The sequence below is a fragment of the Rattus norvegicus genome, chromosome 11 (genome assembly GCF_036323735.1).
Source record: "Rattus norvegicus strain BN/NHsdMcwi chromosome 11, GRCr8, whole genome shotgun sequence".
NCBI classification, from domain to species: Eukaryota; Metazoa; Chordata; class Mammalia; order Rodentia; family Muridae; genus Rattus; species Rattus norvegicus.
In genome coordinates, this window is record NC_086029.1 from 16,086,517 (window position 1) to 16,107,908 (window position 21,392).

Below are 21,392 nucleotides of genomic sequence, written 5' to 3' on the forward strand. Positions count from 1 at the left end.
AACATATTGGACTAATTTTGATACCCAACCATTTAATTTTCTTATTTCTTTGGTGTCATGTATTTATTTTTAATACATCTTTCATTTGAAGAGATTTAGAAGACCACTTAATAAAATAAAGCCTTTGATGGATTTTACAGTGCTGATATATTACGGTTCTACTAGGAACTAAACTTTTATCTTGCATTTAATAACCTTTGATGATATTTACGTTTCCACCCTCTGCCTTGTTTGTTAGAAAGGAAGCTACTATATTGCATTATTTTTCCTTTTTGACAGCTTTTAGCTACTTAGCAAATTTTCATTCAAAGGATTACGTGTTTATATTCTGAGAAGTCCATCTTGTTAACTGGACTGGTCAACTGCAAATATTTTAAAGAAAATGTAAATTGGCGATTTCAAGCCCCCTCCATTACTAACATTTAAAGATATTGAAGAGGTATATCTGATACTTATTCATTAGTGCATATTTATTTATTCATTAGCCTGTAATATCACCTTCTAGGGTAAATGCTGATGAATTGATACTGTGTGATGCAGTCTCTTTGAATGAAATGATGATTCTACAATGTAAAAAAAAAATGAATTGGATTTTCTCCTGACCTTTCAAGGGAGTTAACTGCAACTTCTTTGTTACTTATGATGTTAATTTTTCTCCATCTGAGGCTTGCTCTAACTTACATTTAAGGGATCTATTTTTACTTGGGTTTGTTTTGCTCAAAATGGTTAGTGGTTTGTGCCTCATGAGTTTTCCCAGTCATGCAGTGGTGGAGAGGCAGGCAGTGGAAAGGTCTTTGGTTGAATAGATCACAGACAGGATCAAGTGTTGGTAAGTGAGAAGGTAAAAGAGAAGAAAGAAAATGTGAGGGAAGACATGAGGCATGAGAGCAGAGGCAGGGTGCTGTGGGGACAGAGCATGTGGCTGGGGACCTCATCAACTGTTAGATGAGTTCTGACCTCACGTCCAACAGTTGTGAGGTCAGAACTCGGGTAACAGTTTTGCTTAGTCCAGAAGCGATCAGTAGTACCTGTGAGCTTGGGCACATCTGTGCTTTCTATGCTTCTGAAAAAGTCATCGTTTACTAAGAGATCCTGTGGTTAATCTCCTTGTTTCGGGCAGATTGAAGGACTCAGCCCATCCTGCTGTCTTAATGACACTCAGGCTGTATGTAATGTATGGATATTCCTTTATATCACCTCTTCCTGTTTTTTCCCTTTGTTTTCACTGCCAGAATCAAGCTTAGCACTTCATCACCTCTCCTATTGGTTTGATTTCTAGCAAGAAGACAATATCTCCAGTATTCCCTTTTCTTCCCAGATCTATTCAGAAAAGCTTTTCCTCCCTACCCCCTTTATTTCAGATTTGCCCTAAGCTTGTATTATCTGTGAAAATCATCACTGATAACTCAATAGGTAGTAACAAGGTTGAAGCCAGTCTCAAAGTTCAATGTTTAATCTGACTTCCTTTGTTGCTTTAAATGGCTAGCAACTCTTGGCATATCCTACAATCCTTGAATGAAGAAGCCTGAATTCTTTAAGTTGTCACCCTATACCCTTTCATTCACATGCTCAAATTCTGCTTTATTTGACACACATTTTATATATTGTTATGAAAATGTTCCAATATTCTTCTTCAACCAGATGTGATCAGTTTGTCTCTATACCATTACAACTATGTAAATAACTCACTTGGTAGATTCTTGTTTATTTTCTTCTAGTATAGCTCTGCATTTTTTCTTCTTTTAGATTATAAATACATTGATGACAGCATTTGCATTTTATTTCCTGTATTTTCTATCTACGACATGCCTCATTGGCATATACAAACTCACATCTCTAGATATCTGTTAAGCCAAGGGTAATGTCTCATAGATATATAAAAAGTGACACAATGAACGCTTTCCACAAAGAAAGAATATTTTATATTGCACACAATGTTGTGACTTAAAGAGGTACGTTGTTTTCAATTATGTTGTTTTCCAAATGGTCTTGATTTATGAAAAGTGTCCTAGTCATAAAAGGAGAAGTAGATTTTTTTGTAAAGTCAAAGCAAAGTTTTAATATTTTTTATTATATTGTCTATATTAGAAAAGGAAATGATGTTCAGATCTTAAGATATGGAGATGAATTATAAAAACTGGACTTAATAACACTAGTGGAGAGGAAATAAACTTCATACTAGAAGTGTTAGTTATGGTGTGTTAGTTAAGGTACCTAGTGTTTAAAGTTTGATTCCTAAACAGAGGGCAATGTATATAACAATTATATAATAATTGTGAAATAAACCTTCCCTCTAACCTTGGGGCTTTGATTTCAAATAATGACATATGATTAAGAAAATATTATTCTAGAACTTGATATTAAATAAAGATTGCAAATGGGCAGAAAGTTCAGGATATTGCAATATTTTTCCACATTTAGCTCACTGGATGATTTTTTTTTTGCTGTCCAAATATGAGGGCAGTATCAAAGCCACTGAAATTCATATTTTCTCAACTAAGTAACAGCTGCTGTTGCTGTATATGTGCCTTTGTAGAGGATAAGATGGAGACGGGGCACAGTGGTACTGCAGTGAATAGTTTTTCTATAAATTAGTGGTTAAACAATGAGGTGATATAGAAATTACCAATGGAAAGATGCCAGTTAAAGTTCCTCTAGTCGATGTAACATAGAGACCTGGAAAACATTGTAATTGATAGCATGTATATATATGTGTGTGTGTGTGTATTTCTAGTTAGTTTCTTAGGTATATTGCATAGAAAAAATATTATGAGCTGAGCTGCCTAAATTATTTCCTAATTTTGAGAACATTAAAATGATGGCCAAATTAGTATATCTTATTTTCTTGGTACTATTAAAAATAAATTTATCCTCTTATAATTTTAGCAGTCTTTATATATTTTCTCTAAAAATTTCAATCTTTTATTACTTTACATTCATTTAGTTATCCCTCCCCCCCCCAAGAAATACAGCCTCTACCCTTTAAAAATAGGCTTTTTTTTAAATCCTAATTTCGACATCGTACAAGTTTTTGGAAGGCTTTCTTAAAGTCTTCATTAAAGATGGTATAAATCAGTGGGTTTATAAGAGAATTCAGGTAACCAAGCCATGCCAAAAAATTTGACATTTCTTCAGAAATTTTACATTTTTCACAGATATTAACAACCAATTCCTTTACAAAAAAGGGCAACCAACATATTACAAATGCGCCCAAGATCAATCCCAGGGTAGTGGCTGCTTTGCGTTCTCGAGTGCCTGAGATTTTCTGTCTTCTCCAAGATTTCTCGTGCTTCAGCTCAGATCTGGGACTTTTCACTGTGCTGTGAATTCTATCAAAGTCTGTTGATGGATCAGATAAGGATTTTTCTAACATGTAGGATGTGGAGACCAGTTTAATGCTCTTCTCACCACTCTCCAAAAGGACTTGGCCATTCAGTTCCTCCTTTATCATCCGACTTGCTTGTCTCTTGTGGTATAGTGTCCTTGCTGCTCTGTATATTTTGTAGTAGAGGATCAATATCAACACAAGTGGGATGTAGAAGGCTCCAAACGTGGAGTAAATTGTGGAAACAATATGGTCATGTTTGATGATACACTGATCATCACGGCTATTTCCTTGGTGCCTCCAGAAGAGAGGAGGCATGGAGATGAACACAGATATAACCCACACTGTTGTAATCGTGATGCCAGCATGCCTGGGAGTCCTCTTCCTGGCATACTCGACTGCGTCTGTGATTGCTCGGTACCTATCCAACGCTATAGCCGACAGGTGCAAGATGGAGCAGCTACAGCAGATGATGTCAACACTCAGCCAAAGGTCACAGAGTCCTTGTCCCATAATCCAACTCTCGCTCACAATGTACACGATGCTAAAGGGCATAACCAGGACAGCAACAAGAAAGTCTGTAACTGCCAAGGAACAGATTAAATAGTTGGCTGGGTGGTGCAGCTTCCGAGTCACAATGATTGCAGTGATCACGAGGGAGTTGATGGTGGTTGTCATCAAGGCCAGGCCAGACAGAGTGAGGGATACCAGAATTTTGGATGGCATTCGGTTTAACAGTTCCTCTGAGGTTAAATTTTGGTCTGATGAGTTTAGAAAATCCATTTTTTTGTTTAAAAGGTTTACATAGTTGAAGAAATGAATACCTGTAACAAAGGAGGGGGAAACATAGTTCAGAGAAGGTTTCAAGTATTGTTCTCTTCTATTTTTAGAACATTTTAAAAAAATATGTGCATGTTTTTCTAGAGCATTCTATGGACTAAAAATTGGAGTTCATATTTTTCTAAGAAAGCCAATGAGAAAAGTAACAAAGAGTATTTTTTAAAAACATTTATTAAACTTTTCTCACATAAAGCAATTTCTATGAGTAAACTAACCATTTATTCAATAAATTCCCCATGGCTATGAAATTGTTTTAAATAGTATATTAGCTCTGGCTGTTTTTCCTTTTTCTATAGCAGAAGCTATGTTGAAAAGTACATGTTAATATTTTGTAATATAGCATGAGAACATTAAAGACAGCATTTAAAAATGGTAAATATATTTATATTTAATTGAGTTACATGATAACATTATAATGGATACTTATAATGTATTTGACACCATAATGTAGAGACTGCATAGAGAGAAAGAAGAAAAAATACTATATGTGGCATTTTATAAAATTAGAAAAATGTTTGTAGTCTTTGGGAATGTAGCAGCTAATTTGATTTGAAACGACAAAAAAAGATTAGTTGGAGTCATATAACCCTACATTATCCATTATAATAATAGCATACATGACCAAATGGCCCTCTTACCAAGTGAACTGCCAGTTAGGAGAGCTCACAAAAGCAGTTACCATGACAGTAATGTTTTCTTTGTAAGTCACTGTTGCATTGATGACATTGCATTGCTGCTCACGGAGGACCCTATATCCATGGTTTATCATTGTTACTTTAGTTTGTTATTTAATTGGAAGTCAAATAAGAGCTGGGAATAGACGTAGCTCAGGGGTAGAACACTTTCCTAGCATGTAAGGCCCTGGGTTTGAATATCAGTACAGAAAGAGTCAAAGAACAGTAATTGGAGTGTACTCAACTCAAGTACGAGTAATATTGTTTTACAAACTGTTTCTTCATTACTTTCCTTTTGCTTTCATAACTTTTAGTGACTGCTTGGATCTCAGTGATGGATGGACAGGAATTAGAACCCTGATATTTCTATTCTTAGTTATAATTGCTACCTCACAAGCATATTTTGGCATTATATTTACTTCTATTATTTAAAACATACTATTTAAAACCTTAATATTTATATGTTTAGTATTTCATGAGGATGCAAATAAGCCTACATTTGTCATGCAGTTTTCTATCTACCTGTGTTTGGATGCCAGCACAAAATTTAATTTTGCTTTTCAGGTGTTCACTGAGCCAATTGCTGCTAAGCAAATTGAATGCCAGAAAATACATGAATAGCCACCATCTGTATAAGTGATTGTCCATTGTATAGTTGAGAAATTGTCTCATATCTACATAATGTCCATCCATAAAGAACAACTAAGATGCCCTGTATCTACATAGTACTTACATGTACAGGGCAACTAAGACACATTAAGGGAAACAGTGGAATATAAACCTTCCTGTCTCTAGAGATTCTAAACTATAATTTCTTAAACTCAATGACTCTCAGAATCACAATGAAGGCTTGTTAAGCCATATTCCAGGGTCCAAACTTTGGAGTTTGTGATTCAGTAAGTCTGGTGTGAGGCTCTAAAATATACATTGCTGACACTCTTCCAGGTGATACTGACACTAGCGCATCGGAGTCTGTTCTCTTGGTTTAATTATCCTGGCTGCTTCTGGCAATTCTCTACCTCACCGCCACCCCACCCCCACTGAGATATAGCATCTATAACTTTCTCTCAAATGATAGTGTCCACAGTATTTCAAAATTTCTTCAACATGGTTCTTTCTGACATACATTCTTATATACTGGGGACGCTCAAATAAACGACCTCTCACTAATTTTTCAATGACTGTTTCTACTTACATTGCCGGCTAGGTGCATTTCTTCCTGTTTAGGGATATAAGTCTTCTCCTTTCACATATTTTCCATGCTTTCCATTCTCTTCTGAGAGAATGTTGGGTCAGATTGTCTGAGATGTAGAGAATTCACAGATACCAGAATAGTCACAAAGACCTCGTATGTGGTTTTTAATAACACAGGACCTTCTACTCCTACCCACCTTTTCTCTCAGCAGCCCCTTCCTTTCCTCCCTCCTTCCCTCCCACCCTCCCCCTCTCTCTGGGTAAATGCCATTTTTAAACTGTTCAAAAATTTTATTTTTCACATTTGTTTGGTGTGTGTGTGTGTGTGTGTGTGTGTGTGTGTGTGTGTGCGTGTGTGTACATGTGTGCGTGTTTCTGTTTGTGAGTGATCATGCATATCATGGCACACATATGGTGGTCAACTTTGAGGGGTCAGTTCTCTCTCCTTCCACTACAAGAGTTTCAGAGATTAAACTCTGGTGACAGGAATATTGGCAAGAGCCTTTACTTGCCAAGCCATCTTGCTGGCCCTCCCTGTCAGTTCTTATGTATTCTCCCTGCAAAGAGTTTTAGAAAGGTCTGTGATCTTTTATGAGAAGCTTACTCCAAAGCCAGTGGCACATTTGGGAAATGTGACAAATTAATTAATTTCTTTTTTCTCTCTTCACATATTTCATATTATAGATTCAATTAAAATCTCTCTCTCATGTGTGTGTGTGTGCGTGTGTGTGTGTGTGTGTGTGTGTGTGTGTGTGTGTGTCTGTCTGTCTGTCTGTCTATCTGTCTGCATATCTCACAGTATGCCCAGACTTGAACCCAGGTCTTCATGCTTCCACAGCAAGTGATCTTACCCACTGACCTTCTGAATAGCTTTTAAATTAATTTTTAAAATTTATTTATTCCATGTATGGGAGTACACACAGTCGCTGACTTCAGACACACCAGAAGAGGGCATCTGATCCCATTACAGATAGTTGTGAGCCACCATGTGGTTGCTGGGATTTGAACTCAGGACCTCTGGAAGAGCAGGCAGTGCTCTCAACCACTGAGCCATCTCTCCAGCCCCTTAAATTAATTTTTGTGCCATGCTGTTTATGAGAATACTTAGCACTATGAGAATAGAATTAAAGGTACTAACATCTACTGTATTATAAGCAAAAATATCTTTCCATTTTAGTTTGCCTGATACACAATTTTGGCATGAGAAATTATTCTGAAACTCCATTTTGAGAAGAAAATAAGGTGAGACAAGCTCTCTGGAAATAGCTACATAGGCTTTTATAAATGAATGCCATAGGAAAGAGGACCAGTGAAAAACTAGGGGCATTATTGGATAAGTCAACTGATCTCTCTCTGTGTCACCCTGTAGAATTTACTTAACAAAATGGCACTTAATGCCAGAAACTCCGTTTAAACCTTGGTCATATTTTATCATTATATGACATATAAATATGAATTATAAATATGTCAAGCAAATTATATTGCAGTTTACCAGAACCCTCTCTATTAATAAATCTAGAAAACTAATAAATCTTCTACAGTGATATTCATAGACAATAAAAAAAGACAGGAAAACAAGTGGAGCCAACCATAGTTGGGTATTAATTTCCTTTATGACTATTTTTTCCTGCCACCTATAAATAGAAGTTCAACAAACCATTTACTTTGTCCAATTTAAAAATAGCCTTTCACTAGGCTCTCACCCTCACTCTTATTCAGGTTTCCACTGTATGTCCTTGTATCACTAGGGACATTGAATGGTTACCTGACATGGAGCTCACCACAGATGCCATTTCTGCCGCACAACACCGGCTTCTTTCTGTATTTCAAATATCTTTACTGGGGTAGATTAGTCTATGAAGACTTGCAGTCTCATCAGCCAAAAACCAAAAGCTTCTCACACTTCAGTCAGCATAAAAATTTGACAGGTTGATGATCTAGTCAGATGACGCATTAAAAACCTAATTACACATTCTTTTTAAATCTAATAGTTATTTACATTCTACAGTTTGCTTGTTCGTGGTTTCTAACTTTATTGTCCTCAGGCTAAACTATCAGCTCTTAGGGAAATAGTTTAATTTATTTTCTTCTGTGAATAGTTAATGAGACTATACACAAATAGTTTGCATAATAGCATTATAAATAGACAAGATTGTAACTTCAATTCTATCAAGACTTTATGAAAACCTACATATTGGATATTTAAATTAGGTTAATAATAACTGTACTGGCTGGTTTGATGTGTCAACTTGACACAAGATGAAATTATCACAGAGAAAGGAGCCTCAGTTGTGGAAATGCCTTCATGAGACCCAGTTGTAAGTCATTTTTCTTAACTAGTGATCAAGCCGGGATGACCCAGCCCATTGTGGTGGTGCTGTCCCTGGGCTGGTGGTCTTGGATTCTATAAGAGAGCAAGCTGAGCAAGCCAGGGGAAGCAAGCCAGTAAGTAACATCCCTCCACGGCCTCTGCATCAGCTCCTGCTTCCTGCCCTGTGTGAGTTTCAGTCCTGACTTCCTTTGGTGATGAACAGCAATGAGGAAGTGTGAGCTGAAAAAACCCTTTCCTCCCCAACTTGCTTCTTGGTCATGAGGTTTTGTGCAGGAATAGAAACCCTGACTAAGACAATAACAATATTGTTTCCGAGTCTTTGTTTTGTAGGTGCTATATTATTTTACATGTCTCAAGGCATTTATTCCTGAGATAAAAGCTGTCACTATGTCTTCTCATAGATTAAAAAAACAGAGGCACAGAAACATCACAAATACCCCTAAATTAAAAACACAGCTAACTTTTGATATGTACATTTGATTCCGAATATCTGCAGAATCCAGGAATTATTGGTTTGGGGAAGGGGAGAGAAATATTAAAGGAGGGGGAGCAAACATGTTCTTAACCACCATTCTCTCCAAGAGACAGGAATTCCTTCAGAGCTCTATGCCAGTCACAGGCTCGTTAAAATGCATTTCGATGAAATAAAGCTTTTGTGATGTATCAGATGTGTCTTCAAATGGAAGGGAGTATTCCACAGGATGAGTATTTATACTATAGCATGGCCAGGTCTACATGGATGCTGTGTGCTATAGCGTGACCAGGTCTACATGGATGCTGCATGGATGCTGCTGTGCGGAGTGCTGCAAGTACTCAGGCTGCCTTCTAGAATCTTTCACTGGCAGCACAACTCTGAACCCATACATTTATTTACTTATCTGTTCCTACTTATTCCTTTAAGAACCATTTGTTGGTTCTACATGGTGGTTAGTATAATAGCTGTAAAAAAATTCCCGATTAAACACACTAAACTACACACACACACACACACACACACACACACACACACACACACACGTATATATATATATATATGTATATATATAAACATATATATGTATATATAGTGATGCTTTGTATATGCTCGGCCCAGGGAGTGGCACTACTAGGAGGTATGTCCTTGTTGGAGTAGGTGTGTCACCATGGGTGTGGGCTCTGATACTTTAGTCCTAGCTGCCTGGGAGTGAGCTTCCCTGGCAGCCTTCAGATGAAGATGTAGAACTCTGCCTACACCATGCCTGCCTGGATGCTACTCTACTCCTGCTTTGATGATACTGGACTAAATTTCTGAACCTGTAAGCCAGCCCCAATTAAATGTTGTTCTTATAATACTTTCCTTGGTCACAGTGTCTGTTCAGAGCAGTAAAACCCTAACTAAAACACATATAAATATAAATATGTACAATTCACACATTTAGGACATTTATAGAGTAGTAGAGTTTAATATGGCTTTTTCAAACATCTTCAATGTTACTTATTCTTCTCTCGACTACCTCTGTCCTATGCTCCCATTCCCCTCTCTACTTAAATCTCCCTCCTACCATTCTCCCTTTACCTCCCTAGCAGCTGCATTTTATTGTTTTTCCTCCTTTAACATCTCTGTCCTTTCCCCCAAACCAATAATCCCTTTGTAGATTCCTGGATTCTACAGATATGCCAAATCAAATGCACAATTCAACTGTACATAGATTTGATGCTAACATACACGTGAGTGAGAACATTCAGTGTTTGTTTTACTGGGTCTGAGTCATTTCAATCAGTATGTTTTCCCATTCCATCCATCTATCTGCAAAATTCTTGATTTCATTTTTCTTTGAGCTGGATAAAGGTCCACTGTACATTGGTACCACACTATATGCTTCAAATATGTATATGTATATGCATTTATATGAACATGTACATATATGTACATACACACACATACATACACACATTTCCAATCTTCTCATGCTACCTGCTCCCCCAAGCCAATGTATGAGGTCCAATATTCTGCATTGTACAGGACTGAAAAGCTGAAGAGGAGGTAGACATGGCAGAAGTGTAGTCATATGTGCAGCTTAGCAATGTGTGTGAGAACCACAGCATCGTTTCATTCTACTTTCTGGGGAGGACCTACTTTGGGGGTCTGGGGGAAAGATCGCCCAAGTGTGCTTCCTTGACTTTAGGTGGCAAATTGAACATATGTTTTAACTTCCCTATTCTTTAGATTTTAGCTTAGAAATTGTTTTTAGCTTTAACATCTTAATTAAACCATTTTATTCCAATGGTATTCTCAGTGATTCAATCCTAACCAGTCCCTGATTCAAGTGAGCATGCTTGGAGTGCTTATGTGAAATGAACTCTTCATCCTTCTTTTCTCTTTGTGCCTTATTATTAGAGAAAAGATGATGATGTTTGAGGAGGATTTATGTAATCAACTGCAGCAATGGCTCTGTTCCATATGGAAAAGTTTTCTGTACGTGTCAAGAGGCAAATGAGTCATGATTAGTCATTTAACAATGACTCTCCACCTAATAAACATGCCGGCACTAAGACTGTTCTTTGAGAACACCGCTATTCTCTGCTGGTCATTGGCACCAATTTGTTGATTCATCAGACAGATTAAGCCAAATTTTAGAGACATTTATTTAATTATTTATTTGTATGTATATATGTATGTATGCATACACACACACACACACAATCCAGGCTGTGCATGTGGATGGTAGGTAGACAACGTGTGGGAGCAGGTTCTCTACTTCTACCTCATGGGTGTCAGGCTGTGAACTCAGGTCACCAGGCTTCATGGCAGGTACTTTGAACTGTTGAGCCATTTCACCATCTGTTATATTGAAGATGCTAATGGTGATTTTAAGGGGCATTTACATATATGCACATTACATTGCTCAAATGTTCTGATTGTTATTTTCAAGGGACAGTGGCTTAGTAGCCTGGTTGGCAGGGAAGGGGGATTAAACTGCAACCATATGGAAAACATCAATAAGATTATACACTATGGGAAGCACTTGCTGCAGGAAAGGAGGCAAACAGGCATGTTTCCATACAGTACAATGTGTACTGTCTTTGACTCTTGCTGAGACTCAGATGAGGAGGATGCCAAGCATGTGGGAGTGTGGAGGAGAAGGAGGAAGTTATGGCAGAAGTAGGGGTGTGAGGACAATAAGAGCCTATGTTTATATCTGAGACTGGGACTTCAGCTGTCAGCAGTTGTAGTCTGTTTTGTGCTCTTTTAACAGAATGCTGCAAACTAGGTTATTTTAAATGGTTCTATGTTTAGGTCTATATCATTTATATCTATCTAACTACCTACCTATTATCTATCTCTCTGTCTGCCCCCCCCTCTCTCTCTCTCTCTGTCATCATCATCACCTACCAATCATCTCTCTATCTCTCTATGTATCTATCATCTCTCTACACCCATCCATCAATGTATGTATGTATGTATGTATGTATGTATGTATGTATCTATCTATCATCTATTTACATATCTCTCTGTTTATCTCTCTGTCTATCTATCTATCTATCTATCTATCTATCTATCTATCTATCTATCTATCTATCCATCTATCTATCTGACATCTGGGAAGTCCAAGATAAAGGGGCTGTTATTTTTGAAGAGTCTTTTATTACCCATGGCAGAAGATAGAAAAACAAAAAACAGTAAGTGTGCAAAATTCACTTAATGAAATACCCCCCCGAAAGGGCATTCATTCTTTCACGAGAGCAGAGAAATAATAACTAACACACTTTTCTGTAGGCCCCACCTCCCAGTATTATTACACTGGGAATTAAGTTTCTAAAATAGAAACTTTGTGAGATTCATTCAAACCATACCAATATGAAGTACAACACTGGGAGATGAATGCATGATCCAACAGAACATCCTTAAACATCTCATTTCCTCATTTATTACTATGAACTCAGGAAAGTTACATCAGCTTTCAAAGGCCAAGTTTCATTATTTTAATGCAGAGATAATAAAAGTCACTGTAAGAAGTGTTGCTAAGGATTTATTATAAATCCTTTAGGATTTACTCCCTTAGTAAATTTTATGTATAAACTATGTAGTCTAAGGGTAGAAACTCTTACCTTTAGAATTGTGGTATGCATTGTAACGATGATGTCATGAAGCTTAACAGGGTAAACAGTATTATTTAATTGACATCAGTCCTCATTATTTTTATTATCATTACTTAATATTGTATGCAAGGAGGTGGAATACAATAATGTACAATTTCCATGGATGAGAAGTGATATATTTTCACAGCAGCTGAGGAAAAATGGAAATTACCACACACTGGGGAAGTTGGAGATGGAAATGTTGAAAGAACATAGTCATGGCCTCATCCCCTGCATGTTTAACTCATCCTCTTTGACTGCTTGACAAGGCAGACAGTTCACCGAGGACAACGAAGGCGTGAAGGGCATCTTATGTACTCAGAGTCTGAGGGGGCATAGCTTTTCTAGACTGTGTTTGAAAGTTGTTATTTAACTAAATGCACATATGAAGAATGTTTTAAAAAATTCTAGGACTAATCATTAACAAACTAGTAAATATTTAATCTAGGAAATAAAGTATCAGCTTGAACAAGGTCCACTTTTAAAAAGAGTGTCAATAGTTATTATTTTCTTGAGTAAACATCATGGCAAAACTTTTTTTTTCTGTAATGAACAGGCTTGAGGTGGAATAAATAGTACATTTACTTGCAGACAGTTTAATGTAATTTTTTTTCAGCATGTTTGAGAATGGGATGTGGTAAAGAGCTTACTCATTATTGTTTAGATCTTTGCTCTGTCAAACACAGCTGCATTTTGACGTGCTCAGTAGAGAAGGAGGGATTCTCTTAAAAGTTATGTGAAGATAAGCCTTTTGTGTTTTACATAAAAATCATGGAAAATTATTTTTTTAAAAATCACGTATTTAACATGTAGTGATTGGAGTTTCCTTTGCTTATGAAAGAGAATTAAAAAAAATCTGTTATAGCTTTGAAAAGGGAAGTAAGGATGATATGGCAAGACAGCATGAGCTTTAAGTTTCTCTTCTGTTTTTGGAAAGAGCCCCCTGACTGCAATTTTGATAAATACAATGTCATTTATATTTTCTTTTAGGTCATGAATTTTATTCTTGGATCATCATTAGTTTTATGGCAGAGAAAGTTTACATTTGTTTGAAAACAAAGCTGTTTGTGGTTTTGTAGCTTAAAAAGAAAACTGCAGTTTAAAATAATGTGGAGGCTGTTTGAGTTCTATCCATCTTCATTTTCCTTGGTAGTTAATGCAAAGTGTAAGGAGGCCTCTTTATTAGGTTTGCATTCTTATTGGATCTGCATGTTATCCCTGAATGCCACTAACCTAAGAAGCTACCAATGTTATGACTTCCCAGACAGGTTCTAATTTTTATCTGTTTACAAAAACACCAACAGGTTACAAATAACAGGAAAGATTTGTAAACAAATGAGAGAAAATGCCTCTGATGACCCTTTTCTTTTCCTTTTTGTCCCCATGGCACGTTAATATCTGAAAGGGAAAAATATCACCATTCATACTTATATTGAATGTATGTCTTTTTAAGATGCAATTTGTGGCCCACACCCTCGGATCCCGGCCCGCAGCAGCTCTCTGCTCCCAGACCCGGTGAGAGAGAGACCCAACCGCCTGGTCAGGTGGGCACTCCTGAGGCTGCAGAGCGGAAGAGACCACCAACACTGCTCACCCCTGCCCACATCCCTGACCCAAGAGGAAACTGTATAAGGCCTCTGGGCTCCCGTGGGGGAGGGCCCAGGAGCGGCAGGACCCCTGCCGGAGACACCGCCGGACCCTGAAGGAAACAGACCGGATAAACAGTTCTCTGCACCCAAATCCCGTGGGAGGGAGAGCTAAACCTTCAGAGAGGCAGACAGGCCTGGGAAACCAGAAGAGACTGCTCCCTGCACACACATCTCGGACGCCAGAGGAAAAAGCCAAAGACCATCTGGAACCCTGGTGCACTGAAGCTCCCGGAAGGGGCGGCACAGGTCTTCCTGGTTGCTGCCGCTGCAGAGAGCCCCTGGGCAGCACCCCACGAGCGAACTTGAGCCTCGGGACCACAGGTAAGACCAAATTTTCTGCTGCAAGAAAGCTGCCTGGTGAGCTTGGGACACACGGAAGCAGAATTTCTCTAGAACCGGGCACGTTCTGTGTTTACCGGAAGTCCCACACCCGCGGATCCCGGCCCGCAGCAGCTCTCTGCTCCCAGACCCGGTGAGAGAGAGACCCAACCGCCTGGTCAGGTGGGCACTCCTGAGGCTGCAGAGCGGAAGAGACCACCAACACTGCTCACCCCTGCCCACATCCCTGGCCCAAGAGGAAACTGTATAAGGCCTCTGGGCTCCCGTGGGGGAGGGCCCAGGAGCGGCAGGACCCCTGCCGGAGACACCGCCGGACCCTGAAGGAAACAGACCGGATAAACAGTTCTCTGCACCCAAATCCCGTGGGAGGGAGAGCTAAACCTTCGGGGAGGCAGACAGGCCTGGGAGACCAGAGGAGACTGCTCCCTGCACACACATCTCGGACGCCAGAGGAAAAAGCCAAAGACCATCTGGAACCCTGGTGCACTGAAGCTCCCGGAGGGGGCGGCACAGGTCTTCCTGGTTGCTGCCGCTGCAGAGAGCCCCTGGACAGCACCCCACGGGCAAACCTGAGCCTCGGGACCAAGGTGGGACCAGGTTTTCTGCTGCAAGAGGGCTGCCTGGTGAACTCAAGACACAGGCCCACAGGAACAGCTGAAGACCTGTAGAGAGGAAAAACTACACGCCCGAAAGCAGAACACTCTGTCCCCATAACTGACTGAAAGAGAGGAAAACAGGTCTACAGCACTCCTGACACACAGGCTTATAGGACAGTCTAGCCACTGTCAGAAATAGCAGAACAAGGTAACACTAGAGATAATCTGATGGCGAGAGGCAAGCGCAGGAACCCAAGCAACAGAAACCAAGACTACATGCCATCATCGGAGCCCAATTCTCCCACCAAAACAAACATGGAATATCCAAACATACCAGAAAAGCAAGATCTAGTTCCAAAATCATATTTGATCAGGATGCTGGAGGACTTCAGGAAAGACCTGAACACACTTAGGGAAGCACAGGAAAACATTAATAAACAAGTAAAAGCCTACAGAGAGGAATCGCAAAAATCCCTGAAAGAATTCCAGGAAAACACAATCAAACAGTTGAAGGAATTAAAAATGGAAATAGAAGCAATCAAGAAAGAACACATGGAAACAACCCTGGATATAGAAAACCAAAAGAAGAGACAAGGAGCTGTAGATACAAGCTTCACCAACAGAATACAAGAGATGGAAGAGAGAATCTCAGGAGCAGAAGATTCCATAGAAATCATTGACTCAACTGTCAAAGATAATGTAAAGCGGAAAAAGCTACTGGTCCAAAACATACAGGAAATCCAGGACTCAATGAGAAGATCAAACCTAAGGATAATAGGTATAGAAGAGAGTGAAGACTCCCAGCTCAAAGGACCAGTAAATATCTTCAACAAAATCATAGAAGAAAACTTCCCTAACCTAAAAAAAGAGATACCCATAGACATACAAGAAGCCTACAGAACTCCAAATAGATTGGACCAGAAAAGAAACACCTCCCGTCACATAATTGTCAAAACACCAAACGCACAAAATAAAGAAAGAATATTAAAAGCAGTAAGGGAAAAAGGTCAAGTAACATATAAAGGGAGACCTATCAGAATCACACCAGACTTCTCGCCAGAAACTATGAAGGCCAGAAGATCCTGGACTGATGTTATACAGACCCTAAGAGAACACAAATGCCAGCCCAGATTACTGTATCCAGCAAAACTCTCAATTAACATTGATGGAGAAACCAAGATATTCCATGACAAAACCAAATTTACACAATATCTTTCTACAAATCCAGCACTACAAAGGATAATAAATGGTAAAGCCCAACATAAGGAGGCAAGCTATACCCTAGAAGAAGCAAGAAACTAATCGTCTTGGCAACAAAACAAAGAGAATGAAAGCACACAAACATAACCTCACATCAAATATGAATATAACGGGAAGCAATAATCACTATTCCTTAATATCTCTCAATATCAATGGCCTCAACTCCCCAATAAAAAGACATAGATTAACAAACTGGATACGCAACGAGGACCCTGCATTCTGCTGCCTACAGGAAACACACCTCAGAGACAAAGACAGACACTACCTCAGAGTGAAAGGCTGGAAAACAACTTTCCAAGCAAATGGTCAGAAGAAGCAAGCTGGAGTAGCCATTCTAATATCAAATAAAATCAATTTCCAACTAAAAGTCATCAAAAAAGATAAGGAAGGACACTTCATATTCATCAAAGGAAAAATCAACCAAGATGAACTCTCAATCCTAAATATCTATGCCCCAAATACAAGGGCACCTACATATGTAAAAGAAACCTTACTAAAGCTCAAAACACACATTGCACCTCACACAATAATAGTGGGAGATTTCAACACCCCACTCTCATCAATGGACAGATCATGGAAACAGAAATTAAACAGTGATGTAGACAGACTAAGAGAAGTCATGAGCCAAATGGACTTAACGGATATTTATAGAACATTCTATCCTAAAGCAAAAGGATATACCTTCTTCTCAGCTCCTCATGGTACTTTCTCCAAAATTGACCATATAATTGGTCAAAAAACGGGCCTCAACAGGTACAGAAAGATAGAAATAATCCCATGCGTGCTATCGGACCACCACGGCCTAAAACTGGTCTTCAATAACAATAAGGGAAGAATGCCCACATATACGTGGAAATTGAACAATGCTCTACTCAATGATAACCTGGTCAAGGAAGAAATAAAGAAAGAAATTAAAAACTTTTTAGAATTTAATGAAAATGAAGATACAACATACTCAAACTTATGGGACACAATGAAAGCTGTGCTAAGAGGAAAACTCATAGCGCTGAGTGCCTGCAGAAAGAAACAGGAAAGAGCATATATCAGCAGCTTGACAGCACACCTAAAAGCTCTAGAACAAAAAGAAGCAAATACACCCAGGAGGAGTAGAAGGCAGGAAATAATCAAACTCAGAGCTGAAATCAACCAAGTAGAAACAAAAAGGACCATAGAAAGAATCAACAGAACCAAAAGTTGGTTCTTTGAGAAAATCAACAAGATAGATAAACCCTTAGCCAGACTAACGAGAGGACACAGAGAGTGTGTCCAAATTAACAAAATCAGAAATGAAAACGGAGACATAACTACAGATTCGGAGGAAATTCAAAAAATCATCAAATCTTACTATAAAAACCTATATTCAACAAAATTTGAAAATCTTCAGGAAATGGACAATTTCCTAGACAGATACCAGGTATCGAAGTTAAATCAGGAACAGATAAACCAGTTAAACAACCCCATAACTCCTAAGGAAATAGAAGCAGTCATTAAAGGTCTCCCAACCAAAAAAAAACCCAGGTCCAGACGGGTTTAGTGCAGAATTCTATCAAACCTTCATAGAAGACCTCATACCAATATTATCCAAACTATTCCACAAAATTGAAACAGATGGAGCCCTACCGAATTCCTTCTACGAAGCCACAATTACTCTTATACCTAAACCACACAAAGACACAACAAAGAAAGAGAACTTCAGACCAATTTCCCTTATGAATATCGACGCAAAAATACTCAATAAAATTCTGGCAAACCGAATTCAAGAGCACATCAAAACAATCATCCACCATGATCAAGTAGGCTTCATCCCAGGCATGCAGGGATGGTTTAATATACGGAAAACCATCAACGTGATCCATTATATAAACAAACTGAAAGAACAGAACCACATGATCATTTCATTAGATGCTGAGAAAGCATTTGACAAAATTCAACACCCCTTCATGATAAAAGTCCTGGAAAGAATAGGAATTCAAGGCCCATACCTAAACATAGTAAAAGCCATATACAGCAAACCAGTTGCTAACATTAAACTAAATGGAGAGAAACTTGAAGCAATCCCACTAAAATCAGGGACTAGACAAGGCTGCCCACTCTCTCCCTACTTATTCAATATAGTTCTTGAAGTTCTAGCCAGAGCAATCAGACAACAAAAGGAGATCAAAGGGATACAGATCGGAAAAGAAGAGGTCAAAATATCACTATTTGCAGATGACATGATAGTATATTTAAGTGATCCCAAAAGTTCCACCAGAGAACTACTAAAGCTGATAAACAACTTCAGCAAAGTGGCTGGGTATAAAATTAACTCAAATAAATCAGTTGCCTTCCTCTATACAAAAGAGAAACAAGCCGAGAAAGAAATTAGGGAAACGACACCCTTCATAATAGACCCAAATAATATAAAGTACCTCGGTGTGACTTTAACCAAGCAAGTAAAAGATCTGTACAATAAGAACTTCAAGACACTGAGGAAAGAAATTGAAGAAGACCTCAGAAGATGGAAAGATCTCCCATGCTCATGGATTGGCAGGATTAATATGGTAAAAATGGCCATTTTACCAAAAGCAATCTACAGATTCAATGCAATCCCCATCAAAATACCAATCCAATTCTTCAAAGAGTTAGACAGAACAATTTGCAAATTCATCTGGAATAACAAAAAACCCAGGATAGCTAAAGCTATCCTCAACAATAAAAGGACTTCAGGGGGAATCACTATCCCTGAACTCAAGCAGTATTACAGAGCAATAGTGATAAAAACTGCATGGTATTGGTACAGAGACAGACAGATAGACCAATGGAATAGAATTGAAGACCCAGAAATGAACCCACACACCTATGGTCACTTGATTTTTGACAAAGGAGCCAAAACCATCCAATGGAAAAAAGATAGTATTTTCAGCAAATGGTGCTGGTTCAACTGGAGGTCAACATGTAGAAGAATGCAGATCGATCCATCCTTATCACCCTGTACAAAGCTTAAGTCCAAGTGGTCAAGGACCTCCACATCAAACCAGACACACTCAAACTAATAGAAGAAAAACTAGGGAAGCATCTGGAACACATGGGCACTGGAAAAAATTTCCTGAACAAAACACCAATGGCTTATGCTCTAAGATCAAGAATCGACAAATGGGATCTCATAAAACTGCAAAGCTTCTGTAAGGCAAAGGACACTGTGGTTAGGACAAAACAGCAACCAACAGATTGGGAAAAGATCTTTACCAATCCTACAACAGATAGAGGCCTTATTTCCAAAATATACAAAGAACTCAAGAAGTTAGACCGCAGGGAAACAAATAACCCTATTAAAAAATGGGGTTCAGAGCTAAACAAAGAATTCACAGCTGAGGAATGCCGAATGGCTGAGAAACACCTAAAGAAATGTTCAACATCTTTAGTCATAAGGGAAATGCAAATCAAAACAACCCTGAGATTTCACCTCACACCAGTGCGATTGGCTAAGATCAAAAACTCAGGTGACAGCAGATGCTGGCGAGGATGTGGAGAAAGAGGAACACTCCTCCATTGTTGGTGGGATTGCAGACTGGTAAAACCATTCTGGAAATCAGTCTGGAGGTTCCTCAGAAAATTGGACATTGAACTGCCTGATGATCCAGCTATACCTCTCTTGGGCATATACCCAAAAGATGCCTCAACATATAAAAGAGACACGTGCTCCACTATGTTCATCGCAGCCTTATTTATAATAGCCAGAAGCTGGAAAGAACCCAGATGCCCTTCAACAGAGGAATGGATACAGAAAATGTGGTACATCTACACAATGGAATATTACTCAGCTATCAAAAACAACGAGTTTATGAAATTCGTAGGCAAATGGTTGGAACTGGAAAATATCATCCTGAGTGAGCTAACCCAATCACAGAAAGACATACATGGTATGCACTCATTGATAAGTGGCTATTAGCCCAAATGCTTGAATTACCCTAGATCCCTAGAACAAACGAAACTCAAGACGGATGATCAAAATGTGAATGCTTCACTCCTTCTTTAAATGAGGAAAAAGAATACCCTTGGCAGGGAAGGGAGAGGCAAAGATTAAAACAGAGACTGAAGGAACACCCATTCAGAGCCTGCCCCACATGTGGCCCATACATATACAGCCACCCAATTAGACAAGATGGATGAAGCAAAGAAGTGCAGACCGACAGGAGCCGGATGTAGATCGCTCCTGAGAGACACAGCCAGAATACAGCAAATATAGAGGCGAATGCCAGCAGCAAACCACTGAACTGAGAATAGGTCCCCTATTGAAGGAATCAGAGAAAGAACTGGAAGAGCTTGAAGGGGCTCGAGACCCCAAAAGTACAACAATGCCAAGCAACCAGAGCTTCCAGGGACTAAGCCACTACCTAAAGACTATACATGGACTGACCCTGGACTCTGACCCCATAGGTAGCAATGAATATCCTAGTAAGAGCACCAGTGGAAGGGGAAGCCCTGGGTCCTGCTAAGACTGAACCCCCAGTGAACTAGTCTATGGGGGGAGGGCGGCAATGGGGGGAGGGTTGGGAGGGGAACACCCATAAGGAAGGGGAGGGGGGAGGGGGATGTTTGCCCGGAAACCGGGAAAGGGAATAACATTCGAAATGTATATAAGAAATACTCAAGTTAATAAAAAAAAAAAAAAATTTCAAAAAAAAAAAAAAGAAAGTCTAATAAACAAAATATAATGTTCACAGTGGTAACTAAATAAAGATAGCAACATTGAAAAAAAAAAAAAAGATGCAATTTGTGGTTGGGGATTTAGCTCAGTGGTAGAGCAAGCGCAAGGCCCTGGGTTCCGTCCCCAGCTCCGAAAAAATGAAAAAAGAAAAAAAAAAAGAAAAAAAGATGCAATTTGTATACTTAGCAGATTGAGTTTACCATATGTAAGAAGCTAAAATTCTTCAGAATATTAAGTTAAAACTGAATTTTGGGTAAACAATGAACTGTGTTGTGCTTTATGAAAATGATTGCGTAAGCAGTGACTATACTAAGAAAAAGAAATATTTCTAATAAGAAATTCAAGGTTAACTTGGTATATATTTTTTTTAAATCTGT

The 21,392-nt window shown here is 38.8% G+C and overlaps 1 protein-coding gene across 1 annotated transcript; it reads right to left on the minus strand.

Moving 5' to 3' along the window:
- Window positions 1-2,749: 2,749 nt before the first annotated feature.
- Htr1f (5-hydroxytryptamine receptor 1F) lies at window positions 2,750-4,149 on the minus strand. The gene has a single exon (NM_021857.4). The coding sequence runs from the start codon at window positions 4,106-4,108 to the stop codon at window positions 3,008-3,010; it is 1,101 nt and encodes a 366-aa protein (NP_068629.2). The 5' UTR covers window positions 4,109-4,149; the 3' UTR covers window positions 2,750-3,007.
- Window positions 4,150-21,392: the final 17,243 nt, after the last annotated feature.

Bases quoted from the DNA above. Each gene is read 5' to 3' on its own strand.
- Htr1f (NM_021857.4), bottom strand. From the start codon at position 4,108: ATGGATTTTCTAAACTCATCAGACCAAAATTTAACCTCAGAGGAACTG.